This window comes from Nomascus leucogenys, chromosome 23 (genome assembly GCF_006542625.1).
Source record: "Nomascus leucogenys isolate Asia chromosome 23, Asia_NLE_v1, whole genome shotgun sequence".
Lineage (NCBI taxonomy): Eukaryota > Metazoa > Chordata > Mammalia > Primates > Hylobatidae > Nomascus > Nomascus leucogenys.
Window position 1 is genome coordinate 8,607,837 of NC_044403.1, and position 23,003 is coordinate 8,630,839.

The 23,003-nt window shown below is 39.2% G+C and overlaps 1 protein-coding gene across 7 annotated transcripts in view; it reads left to right on the forward strand.

Moving 5' to 3' along the window:
• LMNTD1 (lamin tail domain containing 1) overlaps window positions 1-23,003 on the forward strand; it is a 166,712-nt gene that overhangs the window by 142,462 nt on the left and 1,247 nt on the right. For 3 of the 7 annotated variants that reach the window (XM_030804531.1, XM_030804532.1, XM_003265617.4), the window contains 2 exons: window positions 1,320-1,382; window positions 7,666-9,143. In XM_030804531.1, the coding sequence (XP_030660391.1) occupies window positions 1,320-1,360 (41 nt within the window). In that variant the 3' untranslated portion in view covers window positions 1,361-1,382; window positions 7,666-9,143. Of the gene's footprint in view, window positions 1-1,319; window positions 1,383-5,158; window positions 5,304-7,665; window positions 9,144-23,003 lie in introns of those variants that run through there. The other 4 variants (XM_003265614.2, XM_003265615.3, XM_003265618.4 and 1 more) reach the window with 2 other exon arrangements.

Here is a 23,003-nt window from a genome sequence, read left to right on the forward strand (position 1 = left end):
ATTTCAAAAACTTGTAGATGGGAATTTTCTACAAATGTTTGTAGCTCTGAAGTATAGAGTACAGCATTTCCTGAGGATAAACTTTCAGGGTACAATTGGAAACCTTCGTTCTTAGATTAGTCAGTCTGGAAGGACATACATAAAATATTTACAAGGTCTATTTCGTGCCAACAAACTGCTCTAGAAGATTAGCCAGAGTCATCTTATATCTAAGCCACTGCTTATAGTAAGGAAAATATCTTAGAAGCCTATTTATATCCCAGGTTCATAACTTACTATTTAGCAAGTTTATACTGTGATGTGCCAAACAGCATCCTGATTCTTTAGATTCAGAATCCTATTTGTGGCTAAGAAAATTACCGTGATAACCAGGAACAGTCTTCATTTTTGTTAATCTTCCTTGCAGATCACATTTTCACTTCCAGCTTTGGATATTGTTTTTCTGTAATAAAATACCAGCAATTTAACTTGATAATTCTTCTGAGCTTGCATAGAAAAAGAAAGGCTTAGGTATGACCGAGGAGATTTTCCTGTTTTGTTTTTTTCCAGAGGAGCTCATTATCATCTACACCTAGGATATTATTTGGTTTTCTTCTCTTTTGTTTTACAAGAATAAAAATGACACTCATCTTTGGTCTAGAAGTAATTTGTACTTGGTGTCATTCAATTCAACACTATTTCAGTTTGATACACTTGCTTCATATCTGGAAATTATATTTAAACAAAGTGACTTTCAATTCCTGCTTAAGTAGATGAGAGTGAGGAAGGCCACCGTATCTGTCACCTCATTCATCACCAGGCTGGAGTTGACTGACATAGCAGGCGAAGCATCATCTCCTTCTGTCACATCCCTCCTGATGCAGCCGATTGCTGGACCTCCCTCCCCTAGCTACTTTGTCATTATTGCAGTTCTACGTATAGAAAGCATTTGAGGAATTTTACAGGCTGGTAAAATTATTCTCCAACCCTCCATTTTAAAAAATATATCTTCCAGATGGGTATTTTTTGTCTCAAAGTTTTGACTAATTATGTCCTGAAATATATGCTTCCTTTTAGAATGATTCATTGGAAACTTGAACTTCATAAGAATCAAATAATACTTTTCAGGTGGTTTTTAAACCACTTTGTTCAAGTCTCCACTAAATACTATCCTTAAGCCACAAATTTCTTCTTCAAGTGAAAGAAAATCCTTTTGTTGTTCGCTTATTCCAGGATTTGTTTTAACATGGAAAAATCAATACTTGGAATACTGGACTGAACTCTTGCCCTTCCCTACCTATCCTCTCTCCTTTTTTAAATTTTTTTTTTTTAATTTTCAGGAACTAAGAAAAAGAAGACATCTGAGACACAAAAGCAATAAGCAGTCAACTCAACCTTTAAAGGTAAGTAACAGTATTGCAAATTTGCTTTCTCCACAGAAAAATAATATGACGAAAGTAATGTCATATTATTTTTGCTTCATCTCTGAAGCAGAGGCAGAAATGTCTTTGAAAGTCATCAGAACATGGGTTGTCCTTATATATTCCATAGTCACTAATTTTCTGTTAAATATTTATGTTGCCTTTAGAGCCATCAGTTGTCTTCATGTTGAATGATAAACTTCCTAAGAATGGGAAATTGGAAATGTCACATCTTTAATTTTTGCCCCAAATCCTCAATTTATCCTTGTTGATGGCTAAGTAACGAGCCCTTGAACTCCAGAGTCGCTTCAAACACTCAGAACAACTCTGCAACTACACCAGTACATTTTAATTCCTGTGAGCAAGAGAGTATTAATTACATCACAGAAATCATTCTGGCTAATGAGACTGCAGCTGTTCTCACATGCTAAATGATATTGTATCATTTAACGAGTTAATTCTATGTTGCGTCATCTCTTTTTCACGATGATATCAACTAAGTAATTGAGGAATATCTCAACAAAGTTGGTTTTCTGTCTTTTAAGTGGTTGAGTTTAAATGCTCCCCTAAATAGCTAATGACAAGGTGGTGTTTTGATGAAGATTCCTTTTGGTTGGTGTCTTTCTCTAGTTCACATTCTTTGTTGCCCTCGTTTACTGCTGGTCTATTTATATGTTTTCTCGTTTTTTGTTTTTTGTTTTTTCTGCCTAGGCTTCCTATTCATTCCTTGACTTAAGATAAAACTACAGCCACGTGAACCCTAACTTGTTGGTATTCTGCACTCTCCTGGTAGAAATGACTTAATTTTTCTACTCCATACAGCCTACTGGCTCTCTGGGTTTCTCCAGCTCCCCTCATGTATGCACAGGCCTTTCAGGTTCTGTCTGATTGCTCAGCTGTCCGGTTTCTTTCAGCCTGTCTCTCCCTAGATTTTCCCTAATTGTCATCTTCTATTTTTCTGAAAGTCAACTACTCTTTGTCAAGCCCACTCTCTCCATTCCTATAGCATCATATCCTTGAACTGCCAACTTCCTAAAAATGTGATAGCCACAACTTCTCTATTCAAAGCCTCCTTCACCGACACTTCTAGGACATTGGGACTGAAAAGGGACTTATCCAACCATTTTCCTTTAGGGCAAAAGAAACTGCAGTCTGAAGAGGTGAGTTACCAAAATTAACCAGTAATTAACCACAAAGCCAGAACTAATCCCAAGGTATTTTAATGGCAAAGAATTGTATTACTGCGAGCCAAGAATTCAGACTTGGCTCCTAGTAATATAGTTCTTGCTCCCAGAGATCCTGAGTTATGTCTACCTGGTGATCAATTTCCTTCAGTTGTCATAAGCTTTAGTAGTGTGCAATTGAAATGCAAAGAATGAGGTCTGAAATCTGCCCAGGCATTTAGCAACAGCACTTCCATAATTTGATTATGTTTCACTCCCTGTAGCCAGAGAGAATTCTCCTGAATTTGCATATGAGTTGGAAAGGGGAAATTTTATTGTATACAAAAAAAAAGGGGGAATTTTTTTTGTTTAGGTTGGAAAAAATATTCTGAATCGTCCCATTGGATATTTAAATAACAATTTGGCAGAGGTTTTTAGCCTTCGTTGATCTTTCTCGGTTATTATTTTGCGTAACTACCACGGTAAAAGTCTTGTTCATTGATCCTCTCTGTGGCATATTCTCTGGTAGCTTTGATTTTTTAAAAAAAATCTACCCACCCTGTTTGGAAAAGTTCTGGGCCTCCTATAAGATGCCTTACTTCTGTTTTCTCAGAGCTCCCTCCCCCATCTGGTGGTATCTTCAGGGTCGATCATCAATGTGCCCTTCACTGTGCCCTTCTGAAGCCTTACTGGGAGCAAAATTTTACTTATTCAGTTTAATTGTTCATGAGTGGATGACTTATCTATTGCTATCAGCTCCTGAGTCGGACTTGTCAGTTTGTGGAAAATTGTTCAGAGATGAAGCAATTGTTTGTTTGGTTCTTACTGGTATTCATGAGCAACCTTGGCAACCTGTAATGCTGTACATTTGGATAGCATTTCATGGCTTTACATTATGTCACTTGAGCCTCTGAGGTAGGCAGGCCTGATACTATCTCCAGTTTATAGCTAAAGAACCTTTAGATCAGAGAGATTAAGTGACTCGCCCAAAGTCACTTAGATAGTAAGTAGCAAAGTTAAGACTAGAATCTCAACCTGATGCCATTGCTCTTCCACACCACTGTGCTAATTAACCTTTAAGATTGTCTTTGTCTTTTTTCCCCACTCAAATTTGTCTGAAAGAAAGAGACACCACACATTTAGAAGCAGGACCAGAAGAAACATTTTCATTCACAAAAGGAGGAGTGGGCTATCACTGTTCGAAACTGCAAGAAAGATTTAGGTTCTACTTCTAAAATTGCCAATTTAACAGAATGCCAATTACAGAGACAAACAAGCAAATGAAATTTCAATCTCATGGCTGGGCACACTGGCTCACACCTGTAAACCCAGCACTTTGGGAGGCCGAGGCAGGTGGATTACTTGAGGTCAGGAGTTCAAAAGCAGCCTGGTCAACATGGTGAAACCCCATCTCTACTAAAAATACAAAAATTAGCTGGGCATTGTTGCACATTCCTGTAGTCCCAGCTACTCGAGAGGCTGAGGCAAGAGAAATGCTTGAACCCAGGAGGTGGAGGCTGCAGTGAGCTGAGATCGCACCACTGCACTGCATGCAGCCTGGGCAACAGAGTGAGCCTCTGTCTCAAAAACAACAACAAAAACAAACAAACAAACAAAAACAAAGTTCAATCTCGAGTTTATTTGACCACTGATCACATTTCTATGCAACAAATGATTAAAAACATGCAGTGTGCTCAGAGTCAGGCTCTCAAATGCTCTCCTTACTCAGTACCTTACAAAGAATGTGTGGGCATTCTGTTGTGTGACTAATGAACAGTGTCTGTGGGCGATGCCACAGAATGCCACAGAAACAGAACTTTTCGCAAGTTAGAGAATTCTGGAAAGGCCAGGTAATTTTCCTATGTGGCTGCCACCTGTCGTGTGAACTTTTAGACTTGCTAGGAAATACTGAGGATTCTCGAAAAAAGTATAAAAATGGAAGAAAGAGCAGGGGAACAAATGGGTCTTGTTACAGATCACCAGAACTGTCCTCAAGAGTATGCAATTGCTTAGGACCCACAGAAAACACCAACATTGCCAACACAGCATATAAACTCACAACCAGTAAACGCTCTTACACATAGGAGGCATTCCTAATAAAAGTGCTGGTGATGGAGTCTTTTCATGAACTGAGCTATGTTCATGTATCTCCTACTGTCCTCAGTGGTCTAAACTGGACAGTTCAAACATGGGATGTCCTTCTAGCCCTCCAAGGAGTGTTCCTTGGGACCTGACAAGAAGTTTTTATAACAGTTTCTCCTGGGGCCACTTTTTGTGAATGGGGAGTCTGTATTTAACAGCCCAGAGAGAGGGACTAATATTTAATGCTCTTTAATGTGAAACCTGCCTTAAAGGAGTTTTGAAAGTCTGATAGTTACATTTTCTGATATCAGTGTTTTCTATCTCTACTTTGTGGCATATTCCTTCAATCTCTGCACTGATAATATGTTTCTCCTCTCAGCCCCAAACTGATCTATCAATTTCCAAAATTTTTCATTCAGTTGAAATTTCATGATTTTTTTTTCCCACGACCTCCTTCTTTCAAAGAAGTACACTGTGCACTTCTTGTTAGTTACCCTGTTCTTGTTTTCCCAGCTTTACCTTTATGGTGTCATGGTCAAGTTGTATGGAAGAGGAAAAAGACCTGCAATCTAGGCTCCCTGCCATGCTAGTCAAAGACATTCCACAACTTAAAGAAAATCAGATGCCTGAGCAAACGTAGCGGGTTCTGCTTTCGTAGAGGAGGTATAGAACACAAACATCTCAGGCTGTAAGGCCTCCTGCTAAGACTTCTACAGAAAATTCAAGCCTGCTGCACACAGGAAAACAAAGCTTGGGTTTTTGGTTTTTTTTTTTCTATCACACTTTAAGTATGTTACCTAGTTTCTTTCAAGTCTGGGGCACACCTGAAATATTTAAAGGAAAAGATAATCAGGCACTACTCAAGTACCACCAAGTAGAAAATGAAGGGTGTGAACATTTAAAAATGGATCAGTAAACAGGCTGCCTCAAAACCATTTTGATTCCCATATTCAAAACCAGAAGTAAGCAGTATCCATACCCAGATAATGAAATATAATAGCTAAGCTGCTTAGGCATAAAAGAGCCCTGAACATCATAAATCACCATTAAACTGTAAACTAAACAAGTGCACATTACAGAGTTGAGTTCACAGGGGAAAAAAATGAATAATCCTTTCACCTTGGCAAAACTTGAGTTCTCATAATTTCCTCCCATGGCTGGGCACTGTAGCTCATGCCTGTAATCCCAACACTTTGGGAGGCCAAGGTGGGAGTTCAAGACCAACCTGGGAAACAGAGTGAAACTCTGTCACTACAAAAAAAATTTTTTTTTTGAGACAGAGTCTCGCTCTGTCGCCCAGGCTGGAGTGCAGTGGTGCAATCTCGGCTCACTGCAAGCTCTGCCTCCCGGGTTCACGCCATTCTCCTGCCTCAGCCTCTCCAAGTAGCTGGGACTACAGGCACCCGCCACCACGCCCGGCTAATTTTTTGTATTTTTAGTAGAGACGGGGTTTCACCATGGTCTCGATCTCCTGACCTTGTGACCCGCCCGTCTCGGCCTCCCAAAGTGCCGGGATTACAAGCATGAGCCACCGCGCCTGGCCTACAAAAGAAATTTAAAAAACAGCCAGGTGTGTTGGCACATGGCTGTAGTCCCAGTTACTTGAGAGGCTGAGGCTAGAGGATCATTTGAGCCCAGGAGGTTAAGGCTGCAGTGAGCTAGGATCATGCCACTGCACTCCAGCCTTGCAGCAGAGCCAGACCCTGTCTGAAAAGACAACAAAAAAGAATTTCTTTCCTGCTGTTACTGTCGTGCATCTGTGAGTATGATCAAGACCTGATGATTCTGGGTCTTAATTTAAGGTTAATATGAATGGAAAGACTCTGAACACCTCTACTTCATATTGCTATAACAATTGAAGCATTCCGGTCAGAATTACATTTCACCATGCATTGCCATTTATTTTTTTGCTCAGGACAATAATATCCAAGTCTAGAGAAAATGAACATGCCTAGCATGTTGCAACCAACCTTCATCACACAGGAGAGGAAGCCAGGAGCAAGGAAGCAAGAAAATAGTTTCTTTTAGAAAAAAAAATAATAATTTCTTAGGACTTTACTGTCACCATTTCTGAAAGAAAAAGCTAGAGTTAGTGGACAAGTCAAAGTGTTTGTTTTCTAAGCAGTTGAGAAAAAAACATTGGTCAAAAGCAAAACCAGCACAGTCTTTATTTTGTTCACATGAAGTGCCCTTGTGACTTCAGTCTTTTATACCCTACCCAACTATCAGGTCTACAACTTCCACAGTTTCTGCAGATGCATTTTCCAAAAGTGTATGTGTCAGGAATTATGAATCTTGGAGTCTGTCTGATTCTCTACAGTTGGAATCTGTCTCCTTGAAGTATGGGGTTAATTCAGCTTCCTAATGAAATAATGAGTTAAATTTCTATGGAGTAACCAGCTGGGAGTTTTTAAACCTGCCTACACATCTAAAATTTGCCAAAAGAGTCTCACCTTTCAGCTTTTGATACTTACTATGTGCAAAATCCCATGGACAGAACAGGAAATGACAAAGGAACAAAAGTATTTTAATTAAATAATGTAATGGAGCTACCTTTTAAAAATGCCATCCTCAGTCCTTATTCTACAGCTATCTTATTCTATACCTATCAACAGTCTAAAAGTTTAAAAAATGAAATATGCCTATTATTAATGTTGACCCTATTTGTAGTGAGAAAGTATGATTGCTTCAGATTCTGTGACAATATCCTGCCTATACCTTGTAGCTCTATTTAAATTGATTTATGTATATTTATATAGCATATACAGGAAGATATGGTGCATACTTTCTTGGAGTTTGAGGGGAAGGAGAGAAGTGAGAATGTTTCCCCAATATCTTCTTTTAAAAGATTAAGAGTAAAATAACCCCAAAATTTTATCAGTGGTGACCATGAAGAGAAATTCATTGAGTTTTGTTGGTTTATTACACCCAAGCACCAAGAGCTAAAAATATATTTTTTAAAATATGCCAAGGGATTCAAACATATGCTTTTTTTTGTTTTTTGTTTTTTGTTTTTTGAGATGGAGTCTCGCTCTGTCGCCCAGGCTGGAGTGCAGTGGTGTGATCTTCACTGACTGCAGCCTCCACCTCCCAGGTTCAAGTGATTCTCCTGCGTCAGCCTCCCGAGTAGCTGGGATTACAGGCATCCACCACCCTGTGCGGCTAATTTCTGTATTTTTAGTAGCAAGGAGGTTTCACCATGTTGGCCAGGCTGGTCTCGAATTCCTGACCTCAGGTGACCTGCCCACCTTGGCCTCCCAAAGTGCTGGGATTACAGGCGTGAGCCACCGCGCCCAGCCCAAACATAGGCTTTTGTTGCAGGACTTTTCCTTAGTTTAGCTAAAGACGGGGTTCTTGTCTGTTCCACAGCTGTGAAAATTTAGGCTCACAGACGGTTAAAGGGTGAGTAAAGCAGGGTTTTATTGGGTGAAAGGGGGGTTAAATGGGGGAAAACAGGGATCCTCTGCAAGGCCAGTCCACTGCTAGAGTGCTTCCCGCCAGCCATTGGAATACCAGGTTCTACACAGGAAGAGGCAGGGCCAGTCTCCTCCTTGCTGCAAAGGGCACGAACCCAAGTCTCCATCTCAGTGGCAGGCTGATTGGAGTTTCTCCAGGGAACCCCTCCCACCTGGCTGTCTCACTTTTATACTAGTGTTCATAGAATATTATTCACAAAAGCCCAAAAATAGAAACAACACGTGTCCATCGACAGATGAATGGATTTTTAAAATCTGGTGTATAATACAATGAAATGCTATTCAGTTATTTAAAAAATGAAGTTCTAATACATGCTACACGTGGATAAACTTTGAAACATTATGTTAAATGAGATAAGCCATACACAAAAGAATAAATATTATGTAATTTCACTTATCTGAATAAAAATTGTATAGAGATGGAAAGTATAACAGAGTTTACTAGGGGCTGGGCTGGCAAGGGGAGAATGGAAAGCTATTATTTAATGGGTACGGAGTCTCTGTTGGGGATGATGAAAAATGTTCAGGAAATGGATAGAGGTGATGGTGGCACAACATTGTGAATGTACTTAATGCCACTGAATTGTACACTAAAATGGTTAAAATGGTTTACAAAGTACTTCTAATCAAATATAACTAGTATTTCCAAGAGGGAAGAAAATCATATTCTAGTCTCAAGCCTCTGAGAAGATACCCATTGCTCAACAAAACAACTTTACATATACTTTCTGGTTATATTGCAGCATAAATATTTTCCAGTTGCTGGGCCACACCGTTCACATTATTTCCTCATTTTTGGACACTCCGGAGCAGACTTGTACATTTTCAGAAAACTGTCAATAACACTTTTTGCCACTTTGCACCATTAAGTGTTATCTTTGAATCAGGTGTTGGCCAAATTGTGTAGACTGTTCTGTTTTGTTCATGGTTACTATGGAAACTGTGCAGTCATAATGTTTTGAGGAGGCTAGCAGGAAATTTAAGAGTGTACAATAAAAGTTCACTGATTTCATGGTTTAAAATTTCTTCCAGCTGTCTCCATTTTTGATGATTATCATGTTCACATTGGGAGTATAAACATACAACCGAAAGGGCTCTGGTGACTATGGCCAATAAGCCATCTCACCCCAACAGACTTCCCTCCCAACCTCTTTTCCTCAAAGATTTGTAATAGGAACACGTGAAACAAGTGGTATGTAAGGTTCAGGTGTTTTCAATTATTTCCCTCCTACGAACAGAGGTTTCCTGGATCCAAAACATGTTTCAGCTCAAAGGGTTTTCCTTATTTTTGAAGATGGCGTTGTCTCGGGAAAATTTCATCTACATATCTCTGATTCACTGATCTTCATCAATAAAGCATCTCCCCGGAGCTCTTCTACACAATTATTTCCTCCATGAGTGGCCAAAAATGTGGTATACTTAAGTATTTATTTTGTAAAGTGTGCTCTTAGAAAGTATATAACCTTTGCCCTTGCAAGAAAGAGAGAAATGAATGCTCAGCGCTGGGATTTGTGGTAGATTCCTTGTCAGTTACGTCACCACAGAGCATTCCAGCACAATGCCTCCACTATCTTGCTGCTCAGGAGCTGTCTAGTATGGCATAGGTGAGGGAAGATAGACTCATCTCTGATGGTATAAATAATTAACTGCCTAAATGTTGATGGTCATGCAGGACTATTCAGGCATTATAAAGAAAGAATGTGTTTTTGCAGCATTTTATTTTCCTAAGTTTCTATGAATAAAAGCTAAAAGATTGATTTTTAGGTTTCAACAGACTTAGATAGCAATGGGCTTTATCTTATGGTGTCAGAAATTTGCCACTTCATCATCGCCCTCTGCAAGTTAGCAACAGCACTCTGTTTATAAATATCTTGCAGGAATTGTGAGCATTACTTCATTAACATTTGAATGAGTGCATTAATAATACTCGTTTTAGGGAAACAAATTCATCTACAGATGGATGAACTAGATGAATACAATGAAAAATAAATCCAAAACTTTACCTACTGCTTTATACCCCCAAATAGATAAACATTTTAAACTATTCTGCCTACACACACACACACACACACACACACACACACACACACACACAAGTACATACTTTATGATTTTGGCAGGAAATAGTAAAAGAAAATATGAAATGGTAAGCACTGGTCCTATGATAATGTTTTTGATTAATTACCAATGAGCTTTGAAGAGAAATCCAAATTTTCAGATAAGTGTCAGGGCTAGAGTTCTTTTAGAGGGCAAACTTTTGCTATTCTTGGCCCTTACTCCAGTGTCTAAGTAGAGGGGACATTAGCACTTAACCAATCTAAGTTTTACATTCATAATAACAATACAACTTTGCAGCAGTTGTTGCCCAAAGGGTACAAAGCTTCAGTTAAACAGGATGAATAAGTTCTACAAATCTATTTTATACCCCGGTGACAGTTAATAATGATGTATTGTATACTTGCAAGTTGCTAAAAGAGTAGATCTTATATGTTTTTGCCACCAAACAAATGTTAAGTATGTGAGCATAAATGTTATTTTGATTGAATTAATCATTTCACAACATATAATTAATCATTTCACAATATATACATACCTCAAAATACCATGTTGTACACTGTAAATATATACTATTTTTATTTTTCAATCCTATCATAATAGAGCTGGGGGAAAAAACTAATATGACTTTGTGCTTAGACAATATAGATGGTTACCACTTAATCCATGCTTATGAGAGTACTGACTTAAAATATATCTATATAAATTTATTCATAATCATATTCTTTGGAATACATTATAGAGACAAACCAGAGACAAGTAGAAATTTTGTTTTATTTTTGAGGTTTTGCTTTCCTAAACTTTTACTTTTCGCAGGCTAACAATAGTTTCAGTATATTCAATGCCATAAGATTATCAGCCTGTTATTTAAATTTTACAGCAATATGAGAAAATGTAAAACTTTTGGAATTGTTTGAGAACAGTATCATTCTGTCCTAAATAAGTTATGTAGGTATCTGGATTGTGGTCCCGAAAATGAGGGGAAAGCTTCTCTAAATAAGAAGTCAATATGACTACGAAGTGACCAAATTTTACCTTAATATCAACAGAGTGCAAAGGTCAGTAATAAAACTCTTCTCTACCTTCTATCTGCATAGCATATTGTATTTTATATTAGTCAATGAATAGAGTTCAGACAGAAGGAGGAACGTAGTCACAGGAGCACAACTACCACAAGAAATGGTTTTCAAGTTTATGTCTTATGCCTCCTACTATGCAGAAAACAAGGAGCCTCCTGGATAGGTTGGGGTGGGGAAGGAATCCACTTCCAAGACTCCCCATTCACATGGTTGGCAAAGCGGTCCTGACAGCACATTCCTATCCACAACCTCCTCTCCTTAAGGCAGCTGGGGCTTCCTCACGCCTGGTCCCTAGGTTCCAAGGGTGAGTGGCCTAAGAAACAGGAAGTGAGAGCTGCCTATTTCTTAGGGTATGGATGCAGAAACCAACAGCATCCCTCAGACATGTTCTATTAGTCAAGCATTGTTACAGAGCCTAGGTTCAAAGGGAGGGAATATAGACCTCACCTCTCTGTAGAAGGCCTGTCAAGGGATCGTGTGCCATTTTAAACCCATTATTATTTGTAAATTGCCAACAAATTACACACTACTTTTCTACTTGATCTTGCCTTTCTAAATTCATTGGGAATGGGAATGTCTGCCCCAATCACTGACAATAAAATATATTCCAAGTCCACCCCAAATTCCGTTGGTGGACCCATTGAATCCTGATGTTTCAAAGAATCAGAACAGGGAAGAAACCATGGCCTTTTATGTTTTGGGTGGGTATATCGTGAATTTAATTGAAACAAGGAGACTGTGTTTGAATATTTCTCTGAAGCAACAATTGGTTCTACAGATTATAAATTAACTCTTAATTCCTTGCACCACCTTTCCAGGGCGCCTCAACATCTTTTCCTCTTCGTTCAGTCACTAAAATCCACTGGGATTAGCTGGAGATATACTGTGAAGGGCATGTAGTTTTGTTTAGTTTTTACCTTTCAAGCTTGTTTTTCCCTGTTATGCATTGTAATCACCAGATATTTTTTGAGCATCTATTATACACTAAGCATGAAAATAATGTGTAAGAATAATACATTGTTCATGCCTTTAAAGAAGTCATAGACCAGTGGGAAAGATACTTGTAACCAAATACTTAAAGAATCACAGAAGTACTACAACAAAACTAAATACAAAATCCTGAGGGTTCTTTGAAGAACAGTAATTGCAGATAGGTGCCAAGGAGCTGATTTTAAGAGACAGGCTAGATGTTTCAGGCTAATGGAGAAAAGGAAGGCAGATCAGGACATGCAGCAAATACATGGAACATACTGGGCAGCTTTAAGGAATGGTCATTTATGTTGGTACGTTTAGAATATGGAATAAAAGAAGGAACAAGGAGATGAGTCCAGAAAGGTAGATTGTGAGCTTTGTGTTCTGGGGCCAAGTGGTTGAACATGCTCCCATAAGTTATAGAAGAGAAAGAGTAATCCCAGCTTCTCCTTTGGAATCCAGCAGCATGTAGGATAGTGAGAGATAAAGATAGAATTTGTTCCACTATAAAATAGTGCGTATTTTTCTAAGAAACCTCAACTTTTTCAATCTTGCTTTTTATGACTTGCTTGAAAAAAGGTTTAATTAAAAAAATATTGATCATAGCATTTCTAGCTCATATGTATAGTTATAAAACCTAAAAATTATTGATTGATCGAATACAGTGATGACATCTAGCTTTGGCTTCAGAGTAAATGTCTGCCTTTGTTATCAGCATAGACTTCTTGAAATTCTTCTCTCCTGTATCATCTACTATCAGAATGAACAAAGCATAAAATATTCATGATAGGTTTTTTCCCCTAAAAATTCAGTGTTAAGCCAACATCAATCTATACAACGCAACTCATGATCCCTAATTAATAAATTACACATTGTTCCATCTCCGCTATGAAAATATGCTATAGGGAAATTGACATGTGCAAGGAGCTGTCTCAGGAAGTAAAAAGGACATCCTTTAAGAGTATCAACCTAAATTGAAAAGTTGGCTTGAATTATTATGCTAAGCCTATGCTATAACATTTTCAGGTAAAAACTCGATGGAGGATGGGGTAATATTCCAGTCTTAAGACATTTGATAAAATGTGTTCATAAGATTGACTGATATGCTCTTCTAAACTTGTCCTACTGGTTTTGCCAAAATGCTGCACCATTTAGTTCACATTACTGTTCAAGATCCCACAATGACTCTTACTTTCCCATAGTTTGAAATCTAAAGTAAACTCTAATGTTTGCTAAGTTTTCTGGTTGATTTCTAGACGTATATCTCTCCCTTCTGTATTTATTTGCGCAATCACTGCCTCAACTAGCACCTTATTTTATGTAAATTATCAACTCCATAAATGTTCCCAAGGACTCCTGCTTGCTAAAGTTACCTCTTCCTTTTAAAAGGCTAACAAAAAATTGTCTTGTAACCTGCCCCCACAATGGGAAACCTATTGTCTCTCCTAACTCTGAGGAAGGTTGATTGTTTAGGGGTTAAGCTTCCCTGGTCACTAATGACCTCCTGGTGAATTCCCCATGGTCTATCCTTGTGTTGCCTTCTGTGCATGCTGTTCTTTCCCAGCAGCACATCACCATCAGGCTGGCACCACCTCAAATCCTCCAGCACCAAACTACTTTCTACACAAGACTGTGTGTCCAGCCCACATTGCCTTGGGGCAATAGAGAGAATTTATGTTACTTGGTCTGTAACCCAGCAAATAACTTAGGACTGAATGTTTATTGTCTGTGAAGTCTTTTGGGCATTCCCATCTCTAGCAATTTCTCAAGGACTTTCTCCCCATGCAGGTACATTACGTTGCTCCATCAACCTTCCTTTCTCGTCTCATTTCCTTAGCTTCATAGTCCAGTTCTAGCTCCTCCCCACCACCCCTCTGTAGACTTTCTTGTTACTTCTCCTATAGGAAGTTTCTCTTTCAAGCTTCTTTGGTTAAATAAGGTTAGTCTTGTTCCAAAAGAAACACATTTCAGATATAACGTCTGCTTCATTCTGCATTATACCCATTGCCCCACTCTCTTGATCAACATTTGATTTTCTCCATATAAAATGCTAAGTTTCCTTTGGTAATTATTTTATAGAAAAAAGGGGGAAAAATGATGAAGCACCTACGTGGTAATCAGCCACTGAACTAGATGCTTTTAACTAGTTCTCATTTCATCCTCAGGCGGCACTGGGCCCCAACACCAGTAAACAGCTAGAGCTCATCTGTAGCTGCTCCATCTCTATCTGGCGAGAGCCATATGGTTTGCCTCAGTCAATTGTTGATTTCACTTTTATAAAGGCATGCCACTTTGCCTTTTGTCAGCCTGGAATTGTGTTTGTCAAAGACTAGTCCTTACAGCAGTTGCATTGCATTAGGTGGGAGTTTGTTAGAACTCCAACATCTTAGAACCCACCCAGACCTACCAAATTAGAATCTACATTTTAACTCTTTCCCTGGGTGGTTAGTGTGCAAATCAGATTTAGAGAAGCATGAATCTCCATATATTACTAGGTTCACAGTATCTTTATAGATTCTTTTTGATTAACGTCTGTATTCAATTAGGATTGCTGGCTCAGCGTTAGAGGACATTCATGACCCTATATTTCCAGAAGAAGCAGCAAAATAACTGTGCAAAAATAAAGGGAAGGCTTTAGTTCTGAATTTAAATTATTTGCAAAAACTTAAAAACTGATTTTCTTGTTTATAGTTCCCTTCCGCACCTCTGTAAAATAAGGTTTCCTTTTTCCATACCTTAAATGTAAGAATGTAAGGGCTTCTAACTTTTATAGAGTTATCCATTCCACCTAGATAATAGATTTACTACTTTTGCTCATTGGCAACTAAAGTGTATATACCTTGTTCAGATTTGTAATTGCCAAGTGTTTCAGAAATGAGGCCCTTGAAAAAGGATATTATAGTTTAAACTTCACTTAATGTTAGAAAAATGTTACGGTCAATAGACCCTCTTTGAACTTTCCAAGTGGAGTTTTGCTAGTTCTTTTGCAACTAGCAAAAAACCCACTATGAATATCTGTCATTTTCCATAGTTTCTTTGCTAGCTGTAGGTATTTGTTTGCTTGCTTATTTCTTGCTAACTTTTTAAACAGGAGGGATTAGAGAAAAGTAAGGGATAGTGTTACAGAAGAATACATTACACATTATAGGCTTATCCAAAGCCTTCAGATACCGAACAAATTGTAGGGTGGAGAAGCAGAGAGTTAAAAAGGGTATTTGCTGAACTGGTTTTTATTTAAAGTCAAATAGTTTAAAAAGAAACTAAGCCTTCTGGTTTCCGTTAGATTTTTATCAGTACCGTTTTTACAGTTTCTCTTTGGCATCAAAATAAATCTTTCTGATATATTACTTCAAGTGAAACCAATAAATTTATAGCCACAACATAAAGATTTTGGAAGCTTTTTCAACATAAAGATTTTGGAAGCTTTTTCAACATAAAGATTTTGGAAGTGCTTTCAAATACTTGAAATCAGTACATACAATCCTTATATCCTGAATCCTCATTCACCTTTTTATTTTTCAATAGTATCATCAGGTTTTCTTTTGTAATTTCATTTCTTTTGCAATTTCATTACAACCGTGTTTCTTCATAACCACTTAAAATGGCTACTGGGTCAATTCTTTCATAATGTACTCACCCACTCACCTACGGGATATTTAAATTCCTTACCAAATGTTTCTTATTACAAACAATGCTGGGCCAGGCGCAGTGGCTCACACCTGTTATCCCAGCACTTTGGAAGGCTAAGGCCAGAGGTTCATTTGAGCTCAGGAGTTCAAGACCAGCCTGGGCAACATAGTGAGACCCTGTCTCTTAAAACAAACAAACAAAAAAACAACAATGCTTCAAGAAGCCTATTCATGCAAATTATTTTTCTACATAAACACTTTTATTTTAAAAACAAAAATAATTTAGAAAGAAGTTGATTTTAATCGAAAACTATAATTGGATAAAGTATATTTTCTAAATATGTCTCTTTCATTCTCAACTCCCAACATTTTTTTTTTTTAATTTACAAAAGAAAAACACAAAAGTTAACTATCCAGGTGACTTAAATACACTTGCTTTTTTCTCAAACATCTGTCAAGTTTGAGGTTAATTGCTTTTTGGCTGAACTTTGTGTAAACAGACACAACCAATAAAGGTTAGTCAGCAAGTTAAAGCTCTTGGTCCTGTCATATTTAGCTCTTCAGACTATTTATGTCCAAGTGTTTTAACCAAGGAGTTAAATGGTTAGATTTCTCATTCATAGATTGTTTGGGGTTATTACCCAAGGAACTTAAGCTTTAACCATCAACTATGCATTCTTTTTTTTTTTTTTTTTTTTTTTTTTTGAGATGGAATGTTGCTCTGTTGCCCTGGCTGGAGTACAGTGGCGCAATCTTGACTACTGCAACTTCCACCTCCTGAGTTCAAACGATGTTTCAACCTCAGCCTCTTGAGTAGCTGAGACTACAGGCATGCACCACCACGACCAGCTAATTTTTGTATTTTTAATAGAGGCAGGGTTTCACCATGTTGGCCAGGCTGGTCTGGAAATCCTGACCTCAAATGATCCACCCACCTCGGCCTCCCAAAGTGCTAGGATTACAGGCGTGAGCCACCATGCCAAGCCTAACTACTCATTCTTAAAGGCCCACATTGATATTTCCTTTTTAAGATAATTGTTTAATATAAATTTTTTGAGACAGGGTCTCCCTTTGTCACCAAGCTGGAGTGCAGTGGCGTGATCATAGCTCACTGCAGCCTCAACCCCTGAACTCAAGCGATCCTCCCTCCTCAGCCTCCTGAGTAGCTGGGACTACAGGTGCGCACAGCCACACCTGGCTAATTTTTGTATTTTTTTAGAGACAGGGTTTTGCCATGTTGCCAAGGCTGGTCTCCAACTTCTGAGTTCAGGCAATCCTCCCCTCTCAGCCTCCCAAAGTGCTGAGATTACAGGAATGAGCCACCACGCCCAGCCCACATTAAGACTTCTTATATCCATTTTAGTCTCTGCTCTTTGTCCTTCATTTTTTTTTTAAGGGTTGTGTTAAAATGCAAGGTAAACACAAATGCTGAAATAAGTGATGAGCAAATACCCTAAAGTTAGGAGGCAGAGATTACTGAACTGTGTGGCAGTTGTTTTATCAAGTTATTGTCACTGCTTTGAAAACCTTAATCTTAAAGATACTTTACCAAACTAGATGGGTCCTGTAAGTGAACACACGCTCCGAAGTGCACTGTGGCCCGACAGCATCCTTTTCCATGAACACAGACTTTCTGGGCCTCAGAATGCTGTTGACAAATGGTAATTAATTGTGAACAGCTGTTTCCTAAGCGTGTGCCTCTTCAAGTGAGAGGCAGGACATAAACACACTCACCAACTCAGCACCAGGAGGGTTAGAGAAGGGTCCTGCAGATATTCTGTGCTTGCTCTGGACACACAAGAGAGGCTTCTGGAAAAATTGAAAATCAGATGGATACCACTTCCTGTTTCTTCATTTTAGGAGCAGCCACTTGTTTCTAATGCTTGAATTTTATGACTGATTGAAACTTGGAAACATTTTCAAAGATATATTCAAAATTTAGCTGATTTTGTTCAAAGGAAAAGAGACATCCCCAATTCATTGTCAAAAAGCATAATGGGTCAACAGATCTGTATTAATAAACCCTTATTGTAGCACTTAGATTTGTGTTAAATCCAAGGCTTCAGTTTCTTTTCTTTTCTTCATGAAAGTAGATGAACTATCTTAGAACTTTAAGATTAACTGTCTCTGACAACTATAAAAAAATATAGTTACTGGGGGATGTAAAATTAAAGCTGATGGAGACTGCAGAAGTTAATGTGGTTCTGGGATTAACATGCAGGGTTAAGTTATTTGTTCTTAACATGTTATCTTCTATTGATTATAATCAAACACAGCCAGTTCATCACTTTACCTCATAACTTTCAAATGTGTACATGCTAATGACAGCAATTGTATAGCCTGAAGTTTAAAGCAGAATAGGAGAAATTACTTCTTCATTTTTTGCCTCCATTTTATCCTCATACTTATCCTGAAATGTTTTCCAAATTATTTCATGTATTTCTACAGTCGGCTATTTTCCATTACCACAAGGGAAGGAAAATACTGCTGAAGAGACTTGGGTTTCAAAGAAACATTACTGCTTGACTGAGGGTCTTTAAATACAAACCTAGAGAAATTTTTCAACCTTCTTTCACTATATGTGTGTGTGTGTGTGTGTGTGTGTGTGTGTGTGTGTGTGTGTAGAGACAATATATTACTATATGTTGATGACCTCACTTAAGTAAACTAGGTAGTTAGGTTGTGATTTGAAAGAACCTGAGTGCTCAAGAATCTCTCTACAGCCACAGACATCACACAAGTTATCCTCTTCAGAGATTTAAAGAATTTCTATTGGGATTTAGCCTGTTGTCTATGCAGCCACAGTTTAGCAGTGATAAGTTCTATGTTTTACAGAACGATCCTGATTTCAAATCACCTTTTTATTGTCTTTGAATCCTCAAAATTTTCCCAAAAGATGGCAGCATTAGTGCCCAAAGTCTATGTTGAGGCTGCACAGAAATCTGGAAGTGATTTTAAAATGTCAGACACATATATCAAATTTTGGTTTAGAAAATACTTAGGTGGTTGTACACAAAATCTAGGAGAGTAATATACGAAGTGATCTGCAAACAACTTAAATATAGAATGACTTGCCTGCTGTGTTCTCTGTGCTAGGGAGATCCTGGACTGGTGCCAAGGGCAAGAAACAGACAAAATTGTCTGTCTTCATGAAGCTTATATTTTAGTGATGGGAAACGAACAATGTACAAAATAAATACTTTAAGATAGCATGTTAGAAGGTGGTGATATGCTGGAAAATAAATCGAGAAGGATGACAAGGAACTGCTGAAGGAGGTTTACTGTGATTCAAACAGGATGGACAAGGAAGGTGTCACTAAGAAGGTGACATGTGTGCCAGTACTGAAGAAGGCAAGGGAACAAGCCACGTGGGATGTGGAGTGAAGAGTTCAGCAGTAGAAATGGCAAGCCCAAAGACTCTGCGGTGGGAAGAATAAGAGGGGGGTATAACTGGGACCAGTGAGTATGGGAGGAGAGTAGATCAGAGAGGCAAGCAGTAGAGCAGGTCTTGTAGAGCCTTGTGAAATAAATTACCTTGATGCCTAAGGATTCTTGACTTTACGGAATAGTATAGGCCTCAGTTATTTGGACAGCAAGCTAGACAGGCCCACCTGTGAGATAGGGTATCTTTACCTCATGGTTGACACATGGATAAATAGTGCCTCGATGGCTCAACTAGCTTTGCTGTTATCTGTGGATTTCAAATTATTTAGGGACTATAAAGACATATGCATCTGAAAATATAGTAATATTAATACAAGGTAGTGCCTTGTTAGAAGCAGATAAGGTGCTGGTGAATAAACTTAGCAGAGAAAAATAATCAGGCATTCAATTCTGGAAAGGATTTTAGGATAAAGGGAGAATGGGCCTAGGTTTTTAACCATCCTTGGTATTTGGAAAGAACAGCACAAAATAAGATGATCTGCATTAGCCAAGACACAAAAGCACAGGTCAATTGAGCAGACAGAGGATTGACCTTTTTGACTACAGCATAGGATCAGGAGCCACCTTGCATCCTTCCACCCACTGCATTATTTCTGCTATCCCTCTGCACCTAGGGCTGCTGCTAGGCCATAGAACACCTTTCTGCAAGTTTGAGAAAGGCTCAAGTGTCCCTTCAAGACACTACTTTCATCACTGGAAAGCTGTGGCATACTGATGTTGTGAGAACAAGGTGCTTTACTGCCGTCTGCCAGAAAATCATGATAAAATACAAATGCACCATGCCTACAATGGGAGTGCATGCCTTCAAGCTGCACATTGCACAAACCATACAACCATGTGTGGCAGCTGCACATGTAGGAGAAGGTGTGAATAAGTCTGGATAGGAACTATTTAATCTGAATATGAAGGTATTTGTATTGCATGTGAGTGCTCACCATTGGGTGACCTCAGCAGAGGAGGATTTTAATAATCAAGTAGATAGGATGACCCGCTCTGTGGACACCACTCAGCCTCTTTCCCCAGCCACCCCTGTCATTGCCCAATGGTCCTATGAACAAAGTGGTCATGGTGGCAGGGATGGAGGTTATGCATGGGCTCAGCAACATGGACTTCCACTCGCCAAGGCTGACCTGGCTACAGCCACTGCTGAGTGCCCAATTTGCCAGCAGCAGAGACCAACATTGAGCCCTTGATATGGCACCATTCCTCAAGGGATCAGCCAGCTACCTGGTGGTAAGTTGATTATATTGGACCTCTTCTATCATGAAAAGGACAGCGATTTGTCTTCACTGGAATAGACACTTACTCCAGATATGAGTTTGCCTATCCTGCACATAACACTTCTGCCAAGACTACCATCTGTGGACTCATGGAAGGCTTTATCCACCTTCCATGGTCATGGTATTCCACACAGAATTGCCTCTGACCAAGGCACTCACTTTACAGCTAAAGAAGTGTGGCAGCAGGCTCATGCTCATGGAATTCACTGGTCTTACCATGTTCTCCATCATCCTGAAGCAGCTGGATTGATAAAACAGTGGAATGGCCTTTTGAAGTCACAATCACAATGCCAACTAGGTGACAATACTTTGCAGGGCTAGGGCAAAGTTCTCCAGAAGGCCATGTATGTTCTGAATCAGCATCCAATATATGGTACTGTTTCTCTCATAGCCAGGATTCACAGGTCTAGGAATCAAGGGGTAGAAGTAGAAGTAGCACCACTCACCATCACCCCTAGTGATCCACTAGCAAAATTTTTGATTCCTGTTCCCACGACAATACGTTCTGTGGGCCTAGAGGTCTTAGTTCCAGAAGGAGGAACACTTCCACCAGTAGACACAACAGCGATTCCATTAAACTGGAAGTTAAGATTGCCACCTGGACACTTTAGGCTCCTCCTACCTTTAAGTCAACAGGCTAAGAAGAGAGTTACAGTGTTGGCTGGAGTGATTGACTTGAACTATCAAAATGAAATCAGTTTACTACTCCACAACAGAGGTAAGGAAGAGTACTCATGGAATATAGGAGATCCCTTAGGGGTTCTCTTAGTATTGCCATGCCCTGTGATTAAGGTCAATAGGAAACCACAACAGCTCAATCCAGGTAGGACTACAAATGGCCCAGACCCTTCAGGAATGAAAGTTTGGGTCACTCCACCAAGAAAAAGAAAAAAAATCATGACCTGCTGAGATGTTTGCTGAAGGCAAAGGGAATACAGAAGGGGTAGTAGAAGAAGGTAGTCATCAATACCAACTTTTTATTTTTCTTGAGACAGAGTTTCGCTCTTGTTGCCCAGGCTGGAGTGCAATGGCACGGTCTTGGCTCACTGCAACCTCCGCCTCCCAGGTTGAAGTGATTCTCCTGCCTCAGCCTCCCAAGTAGCTGGGATTACAGGTGCCCATGAACACACAGGGCTAAGTTTTGTACTTTTTAGTGGAGACAGAGTTTCACCACGTTGGCCAGGATGGTCTCGAACTACTGACCTCTGGTGATTCGCCTGCCTCAGCCTCCTGAAGTGCTAGGATTACTGGCATGAGCCACCTTCTTTTGTTAAAAACTTGTTTGTGCATGTATACACTTGTAGTAAGAAAATATCTTCATTTTATTTCCTTTTTCTTTTATCATGTAAGATTTATTGACTTCACATCAGCATTTAAGTATTGTTAACTTTGTGTAATAGTATTTAGGTTAGGAATCGATGCATTTCCGGTTGTATGAAGGATAGTTATGTTAGGTGTAATTATGACCTTATTATTGTCTTTATTTGAAGATTATGTATGATCTCAGGAGATGTGTGTGGGTTCAAGTTGACAAAGGGTGGACTTGTGGTGGTTGATACTGAGTGTCACCTTGATTGGATTGAAGTGTTGATCCTGGGTACGTCTGTGAGGGTGTTACCAAAGGAGATTAACATTTGAGTCAGTGAGCTAGGAAAGGCAGACCCACCCTTAATCTGGGTGGGTAGGCACAATCTAATCAGCTGCCAGTACAGCTAGAATATAAGCAGGCAGAAAAATGTGAAAAGAGAGACTGGCCTAGCCTCCCAGCCTACATCTTTATCCTGCACTGGATGCTTCCTGCCCTCAAATATCTGACTCCAAGTTCTTCAGTTTTGGAACTCACACTGGCTTTCCTTGCTCATCAGCCTCCAGACAGCCTATATTGTGGGACCTTGTGATTGTGTGACTTAAAACTTAATAAGTTTTAATAATAATAAGAGTCCTACCACTCTTGCCTTCCAAATCCCTGCATATATATATGGCATCTCTTAGTATTACCATGCCCTGTGATAAAGGTCAATGGGAAACTACAACAGCCCAATCCAGGCAGAACTACAAATGACCCAAGGCCTTCAGGAATGAAAGTTTGGGTCACTACACCAGGAAAAAAACACATCTTTGTTCTTCCATCCCAGCTGGCCCCTCATGCTGGTGGCATCCCTCAAGACAGCTTTTCCAAATTTCTCTACTTTTCTCCTGATTTTAATCTCGTGCCTGATGTCTTACTTTTAACCAGTAACTCACCTTTCAATTTTTCTTCCTTCCAACTATTATCCTCTATCTTCACTATCCTCTCCTTTCTCTCAGGGGAAAGAATCGCCCCTGTTGCTTTCTACGACCAATTTTATCCCCACCAATCCCCACTAGAACAATGTTCTATTGACTCTTTTCCTCTTATTTTTTCACTTTCTCTCTCTCTCTGT